We start from the raw sequence: 20,267 nt of genomic DNA, 5'->3' as shown, positions 1-20,267 counted from the left end.
AGAGGCAGAGATTAACTGCTTCAGTTTTATCAATAAAAGTCTAAAGATTGCGCTGAAGACTGTGAGTTCGCGCTAAAAGTCATGTCCAATGGAAAACATTGTGCTTGGTACATTACATTAGATCAATAGGCGGAGATAAGGCGGTTATTTAAACACAACAAATAAGCCTCCTTCACCTTGGGATGATGAGACGTTCTCATAGAATTTCTTTTTTTGTTATTGTGCTGCTATAGTTCGTTTTTTGGAGGTGTGATGTTGATTTTCTAGAGGGATACGGTCCTTAACAAACTGAAAATGGCCAAATGACCGGTGCAAATTGTCTCTGACGCCTACAAAAATTCTGCAGTATCCCATAAATGTAATTAAAGCTTAGTATAAATCTTCAAAGTTGAATTGAAAAGTCTCACAGCTCGGAGGCTGCGACTGTGGTGCCCTTGAGCTAGGCACCTTAACCCAAATTTCTCCCCGGGCGCTGGGATAGCTCCGTGTGTGTTCACTTACAGTGCATGTGTTTACTACCCACTGAGATAGGTTAAATGTAGAGGTCACATTTCGAGTATGTGTTGCATACTTAACAAGCATGTCACTTTTACTTCACTTTTGTGGCTGCGCGAACGCATTCGATCACATGCGTGCCTTTACCGCAAAAGCAATCCAGTCGAATACGTTTTATGCCCTGTTTACACCTATCTTTAGCATTGTCCACATATAATCCGATCGCGCATCTTAATACCAGGTGTAAATAGCCTCTAAATGATCCCAACTGAGGCATAAGGGTCTTATCCAGCAAAATGATCCCCATTTTTACCCAAAAAGTGTACTTTTCAACCACAACTTCAGTGTTTACAAGTGTGGAGAAGGAGAACTTTAGTTGTTGTATGTGCAACTACACTAATTAATGTCTTTGTAGCCACTGAAGTAAACTATACAGCAGTGTTTGCCAACCAGGGGTCCGAGCCCACAGGGGGGCCTCAGCAGATTTCCAAGGGAGCCTCAAGATGTCTTAAAATGATGAAAAAAATTGGATAAAACAAGCATTAAAATAAACTATAACAAGCAAAAATCAAGATGTTTCTTATTTTCCAAGTTCTATTTCATTTTATGTGGAAACAATTTAGTGAGTGGGAGGCCTCAAATATTGTTGTGGGCAACTAGGGGGCCTTGAATTGAAAAATGTTGGGAACCCCTGCGTATACAGTATGGAGAAAAATCCTGGAATGTTTTCCTCAGAAAAATGAATTTCATTTTCTGACCGAAGAAAGAAAGACAAACATCTTGGATGACATGGTGATGAGTAAATTATCAGGATATTTTCTAATGAAAGTGGAGTAGTTAGATTGGTCAGGATGGTCGACAATTCGGTTGGTAAAATAAAAATGAGGTCAACTCACCAGCTGTGAGCAATGTGAAGACTAAAGAGCAATAAAAAGCTGCAGACATCTGTGGACATTGTGTGTGAAGTTTAAACAACATTTGAAAACTAGTGTCAAGCTGTCCACACTGTCCAGATGTTTTAACATGATGAACTCCTAAAAACACATGGCTATACTGGTGGCTATACCTCAAAACCAGTGTAATATTACATGGATATCTACATGAACACTCTTAGAACGAATGTGTTAAAAACAACACATTAGTGTTGATTCTGGAACAACACACTAAATGCGCTGTCCCAGAATCCACCCATCTCTGTGTCATTATTGGCCCTTTTCACACAGACATTCCGGAAAATACACGGGAAATGCCCCCTGTATTTTTCTGACATTTTTTGTTCATTCACACTGCCAATGATTTGCCAGAATCTGCAAGATCCCGGAAAGACATGTGTCCTGCACTTTCTTCTACGCAGGGTCTGACTCTGAAGTTTGCATATTATTTATTATTTCTCTCTCCAAAAAACACTCATTTTTGTTTATGATAAGACTATAAAGGAGCGTGACGCGCCGTTCTAATGCTGGTGAATGATCTCAACTTCAGAGTGGATTTTTGACAAGGTTCCTCATCTCTGCTTTAATCCAGTTATAGGACATTTCTCATTGTGATTGTTAATATGCATTTAAACCCGTTTTGAGGAGCTGAACGATATATCTTGTTGGTATGACGCGCAGGCATTTTTGTTTATTATAAGCTCAAATAAGCACTTGACGCAATATTGTTTTATGCTGCTGAATGATCTCCGCTTCAGCCCAATAAGTGACGAGCTAACTTACCTGATATCTGCGTCAGTCCAGTTTGCTGTCATTTCTCGTCGTGAATGTTGTATTATATGTAAATCTCTAATTTTAAAGAGTTGAACCAACTTCATGTTGCCATGACACGCTCATCCTCACTACAGCATGCCCAGCATTGTTTATGCGTCTCGTTTATCATTTCCTGATAACTGCTTCAATCTAGTTTACGACATTTCTCGTCGTGAATGTTGATCTGCATGTAAATCTCTCTTTTTAAAGAGCTGAACCATAACTTTTGTTGCGATGACACGCGCGTTCTCACTAGGACACGCCCATTACGGCATTGTTTCGGCTTCTTGTTCACACAGAGGGTTTTCTGGGTATCTTACTAGGTCTTCTTTCCGGTAACGATCCCAGAAGATTTGCGGGACGTGTTTGCGTTTACACAGAAGCTAGTCTGGCAATTTTACTGGGACCAAAGGTCTGTGTGAATGGGATTATTGAAACAACACATTTTGTGTTACTTTTAACACAAAATGACACATAATGTATTAAAATGATATCGCACAAAGATGTGTAAAAAATTAACACATCCTTACTAAGAGTGAAAATATTCAAATACGACTACTTGCCATACTTTAATCCTTTACACAACCATGTGTATATTGAAGTTATGTAGACCTACTTTCTATTACTTGGAATACAGGAGTAATTTGAGTTACCGGGATGAGACACAAGACAGAAAAAGACAAGACGCATAGCAGTGCAAAGGAGATGAAAGGTGTAGCCTAAAAATTATGTTTCTATAAAGGGTGCCAGATGGAACGCAGGGGCATCATTATCTTTCTTTGCATGCACCTCATGTGCTTTAACAAGGAGATTTAACCTGTTCTGCTGCTCTTGCTGTAACAGCTGAACTGCGATCTTCCTCAGGTCCAACACCTCCTTCAGGTCATCTTCATCTTCCTCAGCTAGCTGCTCTTTCTCTGAGCTGTAGCAGGGAAAAGAAATAAGAGACAAAAAGAGATTGATGTTGAACTCTTGCCTTGTTATTTTTATACCCCCCTGCTTCCAACAATATTACTTTTCCGATAAATATTCAGATAGCTAATATAAAAACCAATGATAAAGACACATTACACAATACAGAGACCATTTTTCTCCACTGCAATCAGTTATAAAGCAGTAATCTTATCATTAATTTATTTACTGAATCATCAGTTAAAGCCTCAACATAACCATCTATTACTATCAGTTTATTGACTCCACCCATTTTTCCCACATTCACAAACCTAAAAGGTGAAGATCGCTGCAGAACCAACTACAACGACGATACCACATTAACCCACTCAAACAACGACCCAAAAGAACCACAATGCTTTAAATATCGCTTATAACTTGGAATTTATGAGATGACTAGTTCTTTTGTTATTTTGGGCATTTAAATTGTGATTCTGGGAAATTTCGGCTAAGTGTCATTCTTCAGTCTTTCTTAAGTTCTCTGGAAAATTACGACACACAAACATAATGCTACAGGAAGACTTCAAAGATCTACCAGCTGACCAGAATCAAGGTGGGTCAGAATCGAACCTGCAGCTCCCACATGAACTTGACATGGTACTTGACACACCTAAAACAAAATGCGCTACACCTTGGTTTCGGTGATACTTTATAAAGTTCTCTTTATTCAAACTGTAGACATGAATGTTTATTTAAACACCTACCCTCAGACTTCGTTTTTAGTCATATTAGAATTCAGTTATGCTTATCTTTCATCTTCTCGGCCAGTACGCGAATCAAATTACAATCATTTTCCATCTGACCTTTTTTGTTTTTTGTTTGCGACGATTCTTCAGAACGTATTTTTTTTTAATCTGGATACGCATCAATTCCTCCTCTGTCAGCTTCTCTGGAATATCAACATAAAACCTAGAGCGTAACACAGGAAAAGTAACCTCATCTCCTGCACAACTACTGCGGCTATAAGCAAATGAGATGGAATGGAATGATTTTCATCTTCTTCTGAAACCGAAACGTACTTTATGGCACGGTCAAACTTCCACGGTAAGTATTTTGCCAACTTTAACTACAGGTAAACGCACAACTGTGTGAAGCATGAAAAAATCACATGGACTATTAACTGCAGCAGTTCAGTGGCAAAATAACGAACGCTTCATTAAAGACTAAACAGATATATATCTGTACTTTAAAGGTCCCATTTTTTCTGTGTTTTTGAAGTTTTGGTCATGTTTACAGTGCACAATATAACATGTGTTCATGTTTCACGTGTAGGGATGGGTTTTGTAAGAAATGTTCCGGTTCTGATTCCGGTTCCAGTTCTGCCTAACGATTCCCGATTCCATATAATAAGAAATAATGCACCATACTTAAAACAGTTCCATTTGTGTTTATTAATCACTGTCAAAATCACTGTTTAAATGTAAAGTTTATAAATTTTTTCAGTCACTATTTCATTTATTCCTGTTGAAGTAGTCCTCATAAGATCCTACCTGATGAAGTGGACATGTTAGGAGTAGTTCTCAAACATATGATTTGAAATTTAAATATGCTGAAGCAAGTGTTTTGTCACATATCCTGCAAAGGCTGCTGTACAAGTAATAATTTTGTATGTGCATAATTTTTGTATGTGCATGTGTTACCTTTTAAGATACATTGTTACAGTTCCCTTTCGAGGGAACTCGCGCTGCATCACTGCGTGACATTTTGGGGACGCCTCCAGGGGTAAGTGCGTCTGAATGTGTATATCAAATTTAACCAATGGTGAGGCTTAATGACAAAGACAGGGTGACGCGGGAGCCAGCAAGTATATCGCTATCTGAAATTACAGGGACGCAGGAAGTATGGCAAGGGAGACGCAGCGTATTGTTCCCTTCTCAGGGAACAACAGTTACATACGTAACCCGAGACGATTTCATGCAACAAAAAAAAACTATGCAAAAAGCATTTTGATATGAATCAACATTGGCATACAGAAGATTTAAGCATTTAAAGCAATCAGTTTAGCACATGTGCTTTAAAAGTCTAGAATTTTATGATATTATCCTACACTAACACAGGGAATGATATGGATTTTTTTTCAGAAAACTTCTTGCATAAAATAGTTTCAAGCACTTTCAATGACCTGTATCTATGTATACTATCTGTGTATATTTTCAAAAACTTCCCCGGGCCTTGATTTTTTCCCCCCCAGATTCACAAACTATCAAGGATTTCAAGGAGCCGTGGGAACCCTGACATTAACGTGTGCATTGCATGCTTTTTCTTGCATGAGAGGGTTTGTGGGCTTCACATTGTGCGAGAGAGCTTGTAACACGCGCAGATTCCTTCTTGCACGCACCTGGATTAATGCACACGTCTTGGACTCTAGCTCTGACCTGTTTTTGGATGTAAGGAGAAGACATCCAGCCTTATAAAAACAATGGATATAGTTTATTATCCGGGGTAGCAGCAGAGTTTTGCGTGTGTGTTTGATGCGCTGGATTTTCCCAACCGGGTCATGAGTTGCATGCGGTAAGTCTTATGTTGGAAATAGGCGTGTGCATATTATATAAATGACACGAACATGTAGTGAATCATAAGTTATAAGTGTTGTATAGTGTTGCATGACTCGTACTCGCTCCACCCATGGTAATAACTCCTCCTCCTTCATTTTTTCGTACGTTATCGTAAAGATTCTGTAAAGCTAATCTTTCTTTTATAAATCTGATTAAACTAAAGACTCTTCGGAGATATAAAGGATGTCATACTACTCTATAGGTACTCCAGATTAATATCAGAAATGCAGAAACAACATGTGTTATGTGAGCATTAAAAACAGTGAGTTTGTCGTTCCCGCTCCCTGGTACGCAGGAATTTAATGATGAACTCGGATTGATGGCATCAGTTTTAAGAAAGTCGCGGTCATGACAGTGTTGCACTAGCTTCATTTTCCTTGACTAATCAAGTGACTTGTCATAAATGAGTCAAAAATTAAAAAATAAATAAATGAGTAAAGTACCGCCCCCCCCAGTACTATTGTGTATCGGCGATCTCACAGACTGACGATAGGATGATCTCAAAATGGGGCATACTGCCCAAAACCAATGAATTCCTGTGGGCGGAGTTCAGTCAAAAACTGTTTTATTGACTTCATTCAATCAGGAAGTAGAAGGCTGTAGTCCAAACTGGCTGTTCGCTGTAGGCTTTAAAAGGGGACTTCTGTTAAAGAAAATAAATCGCCTGGCAGTGAACTTTGAGCTTTATCATTTTGCAGGTATTATTTATGCTCTAACAGCAACATTACACACTAACTAAAGTTTGAAAAATGGGATCAGGAAGAACGTGACCTTTAACAATACTCATTACATAGATTCCCAAAGAGATTAAAGTAATTGTGTTACTAAAATACACCACAAAGGTTTCTTTGTAATTCTAGTTTTGCATTACATATTCAATTAGATTGCTTACGGCTAGGTAACGTGTTAGGGCTTATGAACGGGCCAATCTGCCCCACCTGTTCCAGATAATCAAGCTAAAAATAATATAAAGACACAAGTGAATTACAAGCTGTGATCAAACATGCAGATCTGTCATTTGTCCTTTTCTGTTTCACACACATAAATCTTATGCATCTAAAAAAATAAATGTTCTACATTTTTGTTGACATCATGGAAATACCTATTAAGTGATCTGACAACCATCAACACTAATGACTCCTGAGCTACACTAGATTACTACTTTTTAGTTTATTTGTCACCTGAAATCAAATGAAAATGTTGCAAAACTGCAGTCAGAATGCTAGTATGAACAGATTAAACCAAAGAATAATGTTCCTAGCACTATTGCACTACCTAAATGTCAAGTGTTTCAAATAGGTCATATTATGAGATTTGTTTTAAGATGTAAAATAAGTATTTGGTGTCCTCAGAGTGCGTATGTGAAGTTTTAGCTCAAAATACTCCACAGATAATTAATTATAGCATGTTAAAATTGCCATTTTGTAGGCCTGAGCAAACGTGTGCCGTTTTTGGGCGTATCGTTTAAAATGCAAATGAGCTGATGAAATACAAACACTGATCACAATAATGGTGGTTTGTTACAATTGAACTAAATAGTGCTGTCAATTATTTTCTCTCTTTCTTTTTCTCTGCACTAAATGGCAATGCTGTGGTTGGATAGTGCAGATTAAGGGGGGGTATTATTGTAACTGGCCTTGCTACCTACCTCACAAAACAGGTGAAATCTGAACGACCAAATTTTTCACATACTTGTAGAGAATGGTTTACCAAAACAACGTTACTGGGTTGATCTTTTTCACATTTTCTAGGTTAATAAAAGCACTGGGGACCCAATTATAGCACTTAAACATGGAAAAAGTCAGATTTCACGCTGTGACCTGACCCCTTTAAGGGTGTCATCATACTGTGAGTAGTCATCTGAGCCACACCCATGACCCAAGCATTGCTAGTCTTCCCAATGCAACTATACTGTATGTAGCACCCATTCATACTTGGCGATCTTTGTATCAGAAGTAACCAGAAATTTATTGTATATTTTAATATAAATGTGTTTAAAACATTAATATCTATGGGATAATGTATAGGAAGCTTGAAAAAATAAGCCCAGACAGTGTGATCAAGACCTGACGCAAAGCGGAGGGGTTATTTCACGATAACAACTGGCTGCCTCTACATTTTTCCTCTTATTACATAGCTATTTATCTAATTTGTGAGGTAAGGAAAATATTGATTTGAATATTTTATTAGTTCATTTTTATCGAATGTACACCTTCCGCAAGAAAAAAAAACTGTTTATATTTGGTAGATAAGTCAAGACGTTCAACTGTTACGAACTCACTATTTGGTTTCATCATTTGTAAATACAATGTCATATACAGTACTATGCAAAAGTCTTAGCGCATCATGCTACCATTAGATTTGTTGTTTTTGCATTTGTATATGATCATATATAATTATTTCTCAGTCTCTTTAATACAATACAACCAGAAAATACAAGAAATGTGTATGTAGTATTAAAAACTGTATAAAAGTATAAGCTGAAGTGTCAAGTATTTAGGGTAAACTCCCCTTCCACTTGAGCAATAGCAGGAAACTGCAGGATCTCTTAAATCTAAATGAAATTAAATCCTATTTTTTTTTTCAAATAACTTTTAGTTTTTTAGTTAGGATTTTAGTCTCCTTAAAAAAGCTCTAGATGTGTTTTGTGGCAAGAGAGGTCACACTAAATACTGACTGATGCCTGAAGAAGACATTTAGTTCTGAAACATTTAATTTTGTGTACACATTTCCTGTACTGTATTTTCTGTTTGTATCTTAAAAAAGAGTGAAAAATAAATATGGATGAACATTAAAACTTTGCCAAAACAACAAAGTTGACAACGGTGGCCTAAGACTTTTGCACAGTATGTAATAAAAATACTTACTTATATAAAATTTTTGTGTAATATTACATTGTACATGTCAAAATGATTTGCAACATCCAGATTAGCTTGTGTTATCTGTAAATGTCATCACTGGCCAATCAGAATTAGGCATTTAAACAAACCGTGTACTAATAATAATAAAAATTATTAAAGGAATATTCAATTTTCTTAAAAGAAAAATCCAGATAGTTTACTCACCACCATGTCATCCAAAATGTTGATGTCTTTCTTTGTTCATTCGAGAAGAAATTATGTTTTTTGAGGAAAACATTGCAGGATTTTTCTCATTTTAATGTACTTTAATGGACACCAACACTTAACACTTAACTCAACACTTAACAGTTTTTGTCAACGGAGTTTCAAAGGACTATAAACGATCCCAAACGAGGCATAAGGGTCTTATCTAGCGAAACGATTGTCATTTTTGACAAGAAAAATTAAAAATATGCTCTTTTAAACCACAACTTTTCGTCTAGGTCCGGTGCAGCGCGACCAAACGTAAATGCGTACTGTAGTGACGTAGAGAGGTCACGTGTTACATATATAAAACGCACATTTGCGGATCATTGTAAACAATAAACTGACACAAAGACATTAATTAGTATCAGTTGGCATACAACAATGTCGGAACGGTCCTCTTTCAACACACTTGTAAACACTGGGGCGGAGTTTCGCGTTCGTCCTCTGTGACCTCTTGACATCATGACGTATTGGTGGGGTCACGCTGGCGCATCACGACCGGATCTAGACGAGAAGTTGTGGTTCAAAAGTGTATACTTGTCATTCTTCCTGTCAAAAATGACAATCGTTTTGCTAGATAAGACCCTTATGCCTCGTTTGGGATTGTGTATAGTCCTTTGAAACTCTGTTGAAAAAAACTGTTAAGTGTTGGTGTCTATTAAAGTCCATTAAAATGAGATAAATCCTGCAATGTTTTTCTCAAAAAAACATAATTTCTTCTCGACTGAACAGAGAAAGACATCAACATTTTGGATAACATGGTGGTGAGTAAATTATCTGGATTTTTCTTTTAAGAAAATGGAATATTCCTTTAAGTAACAAAAAAGACCATACATTACTATAAACTAGGGATGCACCGATAGGATTTTTTGGGCCGATGCCGATACCGATTTAAACAGACAACTTCTTGCTGTTACCGATGCCGATATTAAACACTTGTATACAATACTATACAGTTGGTCTATTAGCTAGTTTATTTCTGCATCAAATTATTTTTACTGAACATGGATTGGATCTAATTAACATTCAACTGACCAACATAATAAGAGAGGCACAAATTAAGCTAAAACAAATATAAGACGACAACATAACAACCTTCAAAGGTGGTTTTTGCTATTCAGTATTTCTTTTATTAACAACATTAACTCGTTTTTTATATATAATGGATTTCTTTAATAAACATAAATAATGCCAGTCCTATTGCAACTTCAAAAAAAGTTGGACTTCTTTTCCCCCACTAAAGTGCAGTCTGTTTCTTTAATTATCCAAGACATTTGAGCCAGCTCAACAAAAGTTTTCTGTCGGTGCTTAAGTATAGTGCACACCAGAACATTAAATCATTTTTATTGAACAACAAACATGCAACTCATTGCCTTTATGCGGTTAATTAAAAAACAATCGGTATCGGCCTTTCTCGTGCCATTACCGATATGCCGATGGTTTCAAATTCATCAAATATCGGCCGATAAATATCGGCGGCCGATACATCGGTGCATCACTACTATAAACCCACGGTCAACCAAAAACACACCTTTCTCATTATGTTGGCTAGTATGATAATACAGAAAAGTGCAGTGAGGTGAACTCCGTTATGTTTATCTTGAAAGGCTTTAGTAGACTCTGAGGGTGAAGATTCATTCTGATTCTGAGAAATGTCACGCATGAGCAATGAATATAAATACACAGACGTCACTATCATGAATAGGAACTCTGAGTGAGTGGCTTTGAATGGAACTAGCTTTAAATACACAGTAGCTTGGTCTGTGACTCCGCACCACAAACATGATTGTGTATACACAATGTGAATACATCCTTCATCCTTTTTCCATAGAACGAATCACACTTACCCAAACTCTTCTTTCCAGTTCTCTTTGTCTTTGCTTTGGTGTGTTTTCAGAACCCTTTCAAGCTCCTAAAGATGACAGAGGAAAAGTTCAGTCACTGTAAGTCAACACAGCTCTACACTCCAAAGCCCTATTCAGATAAAACTAGTTTTCCCTGAGGAGATGAGATAGCATTGAGGATTTATTACATTTATAAATGTGAAAGGTTGGAATTACATATTTGTTCCAGGGATCTAAAACAGTTCCATGTAAATCTTCAAGGTTTCATCCAAACTGAACAACAGTGCATTCTGGGAATCAATATTATCAGTGCATGCATTCCCTGGTGATTCTTCAAGTTCTTGAGTTGGATGAGTGCACATGCTGTTCCCTTATCATCAGTGAAAAACAATCCCAACTACATCATTACATTAAAAGGGACATTCCCAGGGTTGGGGATTAACGGAATACATGTAATGTGTAATGTAATCAGGATACAAAAATCCAGTAACTGGCATTTGTTACAGTTTTGTCAAAAACGTAGAAATCAGATTGAAGTTACTTTTTGGGAAAAAAGGGGATTACTTCTAGGATTACAATTGTTTCATTTAAAACTAAATAAATCAGTATTTTTGCATAATAACACTATATTAAGCATTGCTTGATTAAAGGTAGGGTATCACATTTTGAAAAATGCTAACGGTAGCCGCCTATCAATGAAATCACGATCCCACCCTCCAGTCAAATCGCTATCCAAAGGCACGCCTCTTTCAAAACACATGAACACGCACAGATCAGACGGTCATATCTCATGTCTTATTCACCAGTGAGAAAACTTTGCAGTACAAGGTGAATAACATTTCCAAAATAACCAACATAAACAACGTGTTTACATTGTTCACGTGTTTTACATTCAGTTTAAGCACACTTTCGGTTGTGTAGACGTAGTAACTATATCGTTACGCTTATCCGTAAACTAACACAAATTTCATAAGCAACACAATGTTTCATCAAAGTAGAATATCTGAATCCATCTCAATACAAACATATCGCGTACCTACCTTACCAAAATAAACAGTGCAACGACCCTTTCAGACCCTTTGCCTCCTGCAGCTGTTTGCATCTCGTGGTAAAGCAGTTAAGTTACCGATGTTAATTTGGGTTTTTGCTATTTGCTGATCCAGGCAGTTTTTGCAGTTGTTGTTATAAAACATGTCTTTTGTTTTGTGAAGGTTGTGAATTTATTATTATTTTTAGAGCTACAGAAGTGATTTCCTCTTTGTCTTGGGTTGTTTGATTAACATTAATGACACAGACTTAAGTAGGTTAATTGAGGTTACTGTCTCTTTAAGATAAGCAGAGACTGGTTTCTGACTGTAATCTATACATACACTTAAGACATAAACAAATGTTTTTATTAGAAAAAGAATACTGTGAAGATCATTTTGTTTATGTGTCCTGTCAATAATAGAAAGATTTTATGTTCGCTTGTTTGCGTCTCACTCGTATGTGCACTATTGAGGGCACTTAAACGTGCGCGCACACAGAGACCGAGGGCCATTCCCAAACAGTGCAGCATAAAAACGTTACGTTGTTTTTCATTGCTTTATTCGGCAAATGTATGTTAATGGACTACAGTATGAGACACATTTGCGCGACTCTCTCTAAAGTTTAAACATCAAGAGTTCTGATCTTTGAAGGGCATACTGTGATGATCACGTCTGGACTGGACACATTCAACCGCATGTGCTTCTGTGTGTACAGACAACTGTTCAATTTAGTGCCTTTTTGCGGTTGAATACATCTACACCGCATACATGTTACTTGAGACAAGCACATGCAGGTCGCGGTTTCTGTTTGCGTCCTCACAACATTTCGGCCGTATTGTTTCGATGATAAAAGTCTTTTGGCCGAAAACCGAAAATGCTCTTTTGGGCCACATTCGGAAGAAAATTTTCGGTGGCCGAATATTCGGTGCATCTCTAATAAAAGGCAACGTCCGTTCGGACCGAAATCTATGATTGGTTGAACATTTTTTGGTCCTACGCCTTTCACAGATGACATAATAAATTTAAACAACTTAACATAGTGATTGTTATCAGGATGTGAGGAGACTTTTAACCAACATAACTAAAAATGTTTCAGGATCAAATCTGTTACCCTACCTTTAATGACTCACGACACGAGTCACGTGTGTCACCCGCTTGTGTATGCACAAATAACCCGCTCTCTACAACAATCTCCTCAGACAAAAATTGAATCATTGCTGCTAGAAACAATGCTGCCCGTGGGAAAATGCTTTCATTTCTTGGAAATTCCGCTGCTTTTTTGTTTTTAACCTCCAGATTTCTTCCAGCAATTTTGGCGTTAGGAAGAACCAATAAATATAATAACCAAATATCTTTATTTCAAACATGAAGCAATGTAATTGTCCACGTTTGTGTACAACAGGTTCCAGTTACACAGAATTAAGTATTATGGTGCAAACAAAAAAAAATATTTGATGTCCAGGTCTTAAAAGGTTAAAGAAGAAAATGCCAACAACATGGTTGTACAGTGCAAAAACACTTTCTTTATCGAAGGACTCGACATCCAACCTAAAGAAGCATTTGCAGGTACGACTAGCATAGAAATCATGTTAGCTAGTAGTATGTAGTGTTTATTATTGCTTTAAAATTCAGTGGTTTGTATGAACGCAGTTGTACGTTTTCTAGCGATGCTGGAATCTGTAGAAATTAGGACAGTTGCTTTTTAGTACAAAAAGCAGAGAAATGCTGGAAGTGCTTCTCGGGTGTAGAAGTTTGTAAATACCTCCAGTGCTCTTCAGTAAGGAGATCCACATCTATCTTGAACTAAGGAATTCAGGAGGATGAAGATTAAAAAACCTTTATTAATCCATGACTAATCTAGTAAAATAAAAACATGCCTACGCGTTTCAGCAAACAAGGCTTTCGTCAGGGATTGAAGTGTTTGACAAACAGTTCACTTCCTAGTTAGGACCAGTAATCAATAACAGCTGTTAAGGTTGAACAGATAGGAAGTCACATGATTAAATGACTAGTGTCACAAAAATTATTTATAATCATTAATCCATCCTAGTAAATTTCATAACAACTACAAAAAAAAAGGAAGAAAAAAATTGTAAAAAAATTTAAAGATGAATTACAGAAAAGGGTCAAAATCTAGTTCTCCATTTAGAACAGGGAAGCATTTGGCTTTTAATGTGTAAATCCAAAATGATTCTTTTTGCAAGAGTTTCTTTAGCCTATCATCTCCTCTAATTAAGTTTTCAATATGCTCTATGCCTATATTTTAAGAGAGTTACAACTTCCATGGTTTGCATCTTTATAATGTACTGCCATATTGAGGATTTCCAGATCTTATTGCATATTTATGCTCCGCAAGTCTTACCTTTAACTCTTTCACCGCCAGCGTTTAAAAAAAAAAGTTGCCAGGCAGCGCCAGCGTTATTCATGATTTTCACAAAAGTGTAATGCCTTCCAGAAAATGTTCTTCTTTAAATATATAAACATACAATATATCAAATGAAAGAACAGACCCTCTGCTTTCAAACAAAAAAAAACGTTTCATCCTACCTTCAGTAGTACTTTTGTAATCAGCTTTTGAATATGGGTAGGTTTCTGCAAAAACACCACATATTGAGCAAAAAGCTGAGATAATTCCATTTTTGTGACGGACTTTTCATAGAGATCCCATTCAGAGCGATCTTTAAAACAGACACGGACATGCAGCCGCTTGCCATAGGGCAATACTTCCGGGTTTAAAAAGTTGCGGATAAAAGCGGTATTGCGGAAAGACGGAAATACTCGTCATTGGCGGGGAAGTGTTTTCTCTTGATTGACGAGATATCTCGTCAATGGCGGCAAAAGAGTTAATTTACGCTTAGTTCTCCCGATATAAAAGCAGCCACATGGGCATTCCAATCTGTAAACTACATATGGAGTATTGCAGTTAATGAACGAATTTATGTTAAATCTGCGTCCAGAGGAGATGTCAATAAAAAAATTAGCATTAAACATGTTGTTGCAGTAATGACAATGTCCACACTTATAGTTGCCTTTTTTGTTTTTTGTTGTATAGGGGGAAGATGACTTTTAACAAGTTTATCATTTAAGGTTGGTGCACGTCTAAAGCTAATGGAGCTTCTGGGAGAGCTTCCATACGAACACTATCACTTTTCAATAAATCCCAGTTTCTTTCAATAATTTGTTTAATTTTGTTTGCATGATTACTGTATTGTGTCACAAAGTATACATTTTCTGATCTTTGTTGATTTTTCCTTTTTTGAGGCTGGCAATTGTTCTATTGGGAGGCATTTTGCCTTGTTGTATAGCTCTTTTTTGATAACCTCTTGTTTTAAATCTCTGACACATTTCTTGAGCATTTCTTTCAAATTCTTCTTCTGTATCACATATACGTTTAAGTCTTTGAAACTGGACAAAAGGGATATTATTTTTTAGAGCATGATGGATGGAAACTATCTGCTCTAAGAACTGTATTGCGATCAGTTGTTTTTCTAAAAATAGAAGTATGTAAATCTCCATTTGCTTCTTTTGTGATTTTAAGATCTAAGAAATGTATTTCAGATAAAGACAAGTCAAGGCTTAACTTCAAACTTCTGTTAGTGTTGTTCAGATATGAATGGAACAGGCTTTATGCCCAGCAACACCACTTTCTCAACTTCAGCCAGCTCCTTGTTTCCTGTCTGCCATTATTGGACAAACTGATTAATCCAGGTGTGTCTGATTATTGTTGTTGTGACTACTGACAGGAAAACAAGGAGCTGGCTGAAGTTCAGGAAGTAGTGCAGCTGGGCATAAAGCCTATTGAAACAGTTCAGTTTCTGAACCAGACCAAAACAGAATGATATCATCGTTATATATACCCCACCATATTATTTTATCAGCGAAAACATTGCTGTATAACATCAGAATATACAACATTTTCTTCCCAAGTTCCCATAAATAGATTTGAATAGTTAGGTGCAAAACATGCTTCCATTGCTGTACTCTTTTTTTGTTTAAAGAATAGATTTTGAAACAAGAAGACATTATTGTATAAAGTCCATTTTGCCAACTTAAAGATAAGGAAAGAGGGGGGCATTAGTTCTAAATGTTTCTTTTCCAAGTAATGGGATAGCGCATCTAACTAGGGATGCACCGAAATTTTGGTCGCCGAAATTTCGGCCGAAAATGGCATTATCGGTTTCGGGCCGAAATAAAAAATCCAGCCGAAAATCTAAACCGAAAATGAATGTCAACCGTGCCCCTCCCATCTGTGCGCTAGCGCTTGGGTTTCACTCACGGTGATCAGTCGTCTCCCACCCCTCCCCTTTGTGCTCAATAGTGCTGCAACGACGCGTCGACGTCATCGATTACGTCGAGTACGCGACGCGTCACGCTGTTTACATTAATCTCGCGTAATGGCGGCTTCTGCTCCTCGCAGTGTTATCCATACATTTATTTGTTTGTGTGCGCCACAAAATCAACAATGGTCGCAACATTTACATTTTTATTTTCATTTAAAACGGCTTCATTTATTGTTGTGAGCGCTCGTGGTGCCTCTCTTGTGCACGCTCTCTCTCTCTCTCTCTCTCTCTCTCTCTCTCTCTGTGCGTGAAGCCCCTAGACAGCGCCTCTCATACATGACACTGAGTGAAAGAATTAAAAGTTGGATGTGTTTTCCATGCGGATTCCTGTGTGTACTTGCATTTTCACGTAAACGTCAGATGTTACTGACAGAGAAGACGACTGATTTGAGTTTATCATGAAAGGTTAGCGGTGTTTTCCCACACACACCTGGTTCTCTATGTGCTTGTGCGCGAGCTCTCTCTCTCCTATGCCTGCGCATGCCTTCTGTAGTAACTCTGTGTAATGGCAATTTTGTAATTCGAGCCGAATTGTCTGCGATGTCTCATTTATAAATCAAGATTTTAGTAACTTAGTAGTTAAAGTAACAGCTGGTTGGATTAAACACAAGGTTATTGGGTCGTGTTTAGTCACTATTTTAATAGTCTTTGGGGTGGTTTCCTGGACAGAGATTAGCTTAAGCCAGAACTAGACCTTAGTTTAATAATATAATAGTTTAAACAAACATGCCTTACAAAAACATTACTTGTGCGCATTTTGAGGACAAACTAAAGGCACTGATGTATTTAAAGATATGTCAGTGCAAGATGTTTTCAGTTTGGACAACTTTTATATTTATTTTAGTCTAGGACTAGTCTAATCCCTGTCTGGGAAAACGCCACTATATGTCTGACAACAGAACAGATAATATGTGAAAATAGCATTCAGTTGTGTTAAAATGCTAATTTCAGACCTTATTAATGTACAACTTTGTTCTTTTTTATAAATGTTTGCAATTTCTTTATTGTTTATTAGATTTTTCCCACCTTTTTGCTGATCCAAAAAATAATCTGATCTGTGCCTCAAAAACTGTAATGTGATCCGAACTGTGAGTTTTTTTAATTAGTCACACACCCCTAGTAAATTTAGTACACAGTGATAGCCATAAATGCAATTGTACTAATAATTGGCATAATAATTTATTTCGGTGTTTCGGTTTTTCGGCCTTGGTTTCCTGTTTTCGGTTTCGGCCAAGAATTTTCATTTCGGTGCATCCCTACATCTAACCCTTCTGTATGGTCAATATTCGTATATAGTGCTTCCACGTCCATGGTAACCAGTAGTGCGGATCCTATGTACTAGCTTTTTTAGTACCTAAAATGTCATTTTTTAATCTCTTCTCTAACGCGTTGTTCCTAGGGGTAACCTAGGGAAACTCCCACTGCCAAGGGTCCAAGTTCAGTCAGGCAAATTAAGAAAAATCATGGTTTTAGTCAACATGTAGGTCTATCTTAAAGTAAACTAATATGTAGATTGTGTAGAATTTTTCAAATGTTGTGTTTTTATTATTTCCTTGTAGCCAATATGTTAGTTAAAAATAAAACAAAATAATCTGCAATACCATACCATTATGTATGTCCTTTACACTAAATTCTGTTAAATTCTTAAAGGAATATTTCATTTTCTTAAAAGAAAAATCCAGATAATTTACTCACCACCATGTCATCCAACATGTTAATGTCTTTCTTTGTTCAGTCGAGAAGAAATTATGTTTTTTGAGGAAAACATTGCAGGATTTTTATCATTTTAATGGACTTTAATTGACACCAACACTTAACACTTTACTCAACACTTAACAGTTTTTTTCAAACGAGTTTCAAAGGACTACAAACAATCCCAAACGAGGCACAAGGGTCCCATCCAGCAAAACCACTGTCATTCCCGACAAGAAAAATATGCACCTTTAAACCACAACTTTTCGTCTAGGTCCAGCGCGACCTAACGTACTGTAAATGCGTAGTGACGTGGGGAGGTCAAGTGTTACATATATAAAACACACATTTGCGGACCATTGTAAACAATAAACTGACACAAAGACATTAATTAGAATCATTCAACATACAACAACGTCGGAACGGTCCTCTTTCTCCACACTTGTAAACACTGGGGTGGAGTTTCGCGTTCGTCCTCTGTGACCTCTTGACAATAGAGCTGCAACTAACGACTATTTCTTCTGTCGACTAATCTAGCGATTATTTTTCCGATTAGTCGACTAATCTAACGACTATTTTTTGTTATTAATACAGTGTTCTTTTTTTGATTAGCTATTTAATCTGTTGGATAATCTGATGAATGCTATTTTCACATATTATCTGTTCTGTTGTCAGACATATAGTGAACTGTTTTCTGCATCCTTGCAATTCATTGTATTTTTTTAAATAGATAATTTCCAAATCAATGCAAATACAGTAAACAATTATGCTTTTTTTATATTATTCAATTAAACATATTCAAAAGCTACTAAAATAGAAAAAATGTGTTTGTGTTTTCCCCTATATTTCTATTTTTAAAAAATGGTGGGTCTTGAGATTACCTGTTGGGTTGAAAAAGTTTAGAAACTCCTGATATACAGTAATACACAAGCAAGATTTATCAAGTATGCAGAGGAACAGGAGGAAAAATAAAAAATCCTTATCTTAATTTTAGTACTTGGATCATGTACATTGCCAAATACCTTGTGTCATAAAATAACAAATATTGAATGGACTTGTTTTACTCAAGAAAACTTTATATTCATATGAACGTTTTAAATAAACTGATGAGTTTTGCATCAAATAAGTTTTTGTTATCAAAAGAGGATGAATAATAATGACTATTCATAGTTCATTCATTATTGCATCTATGATTTTTAAAAATTACGATTTGTCTCATTTTCCTTTAAGTTGCCGTTCGTATCAGGTCGCGCATCTAGACGCGCGGCAAACGCCCTCAAATATAGACGCATCTGAATCTAAACTCGTGTTCACAGGCGAGCGCTTTGAAAAGCAACCGGGCGTCTTGCGCTAACATTTTAAAGCCGGCAAATTACGCGAGTGGGGCTGAATAAGTGCTGGCAGCAGCAACCTTCAACCTGGTCGCATGACAACTCACAATTCGGCGCAAATTAAAAAATTGCCATTACACAGAGTTACTACAGAAGGCATGCGCGTGCATAGGAGAGAGAGAGCTCGCGCACAACCACACAGACAACCAGTGTGTGTGGGAAAACATTGCTAATCTTTCATGATAAACTCAGTCGTCTTCTCTGCCAGTAACATCTGACGTTTACGTGAAAAAAAAGTACAAAACACAGCCAACTTTTAATTCTTTCACTCAGTGTCATGTATGAGAGGCGCTGTCTAGGGGCTGCAGAGAAAGAGAGAGAGCGCGCGTGCACAAGAGAGGCACCACCGAGCGCTCACAACAATAAATGAAGGAGAGCCGTTTTAAATGAAAATAAAAATGTAAATGTTGCGGCCATTCTTGATTTTGTGGCGCACACAAACAAATCAATGTATGGATAACACTGCCAGGAGCAGGAGCCGCCATTACGCGAAATGAATGTAAACAGCGACGCGTCGACGCATTTTACGCATGTCGACGTATTTTCATAGTCGACGTAATCGATGACGTCGACGCGTCGTTGCAGCACTACTTGACAACATGACGTATTGCGTGGGGTCACGCTGGCGCATCACGACCGGATCTAGACGAGAAGTTGTGCTTTAAAAGTGTATATTTGTTATTTTTATTGTCAAAAATGACAATCGTTTTGCTAGATAAGACCCTAATGCCTCGTTTGGGATTGTTTATAGTCCTTTGAAACTCTGTTGAAAAAAACTGTTAAGTGTTAAGTTAAGTATTAATTGTTGGTGTCTATTAAAGTCCATTAAAATTAGAAAAATCCTGCAAGTTTTCCTCAAAAAAAAACATAATTTCTTCTCGACTGAACAAGGAAAGCATCAACATTTTGGATGACCTGGTGGTGAGTAAATTATCTGGATTTTTCTTTTAAGAAAATTGACTATTGTGGTACTTTTTATGAAGTACTTTTTAACTGTAAAGGAATAAATTTTTAACTCTTTCGCCGCCATTGACGAGATAACTCGTCAATTAAGAGAAAACGCTTCCCTGCCAATGACGATAATTTCCGGCTTTCCGCTATTATCCCCCAGGTGGTGCA

General features: G+C 37.0%; 1 protein-coding gene across 4 annotated transcripts in view; it reads right to left on the bottom strand.

Moving 5' to 3' along the window:
* lrch2 (leucine-rich repeats and calponin homology (CH) domain containing 2) overlaps positions 1-20,267 on the bottom strand; it is a 104,389-nt gene that overhangs the window by 35,278 nt on the left and 48,844 nt on the right. For all 4 annotated transcript variants that reach the window (XM_055199743.2, XM_055199744.2, XM_055199745.2 and 1 more), the window contains exons 10-11: positions 10,701-10,765; positions 3,058-3,162 (exon numbers count right to left, since the gene is read on the bottom strand). In XM_055199743.2, coding sequence (XP_055055718.2) covers positions 3,058-3,162; positions 10,701-10,765 — 170 coding nt within the window. The remainder of the gene's footprint in view (positions 1-3,057; positions 3,163-10,700; positions 10,766-20,267) is intronic.

The sequence above is a fragment of the Misgurnus anguillicaudatus genome, chromosome 22 (genome assembly GCF_027580225.2).
Source record: "Misgurnus anguillicaudatus chromosome 22, ASM2758022v2, whole genome shotgun sequence".
In the NCBI taxonomy this organism is placed as follows: domain Eukaryota; kingdom Metazoa; phylum Chordata; class Actinopteri; order Cypriniformes; family Cobitidae; genus Misgurnus; species Misgurnus anguillicaudatus.
This window is presented reverse-complemented; position numbering and strand designations above follow the sequence as displayed.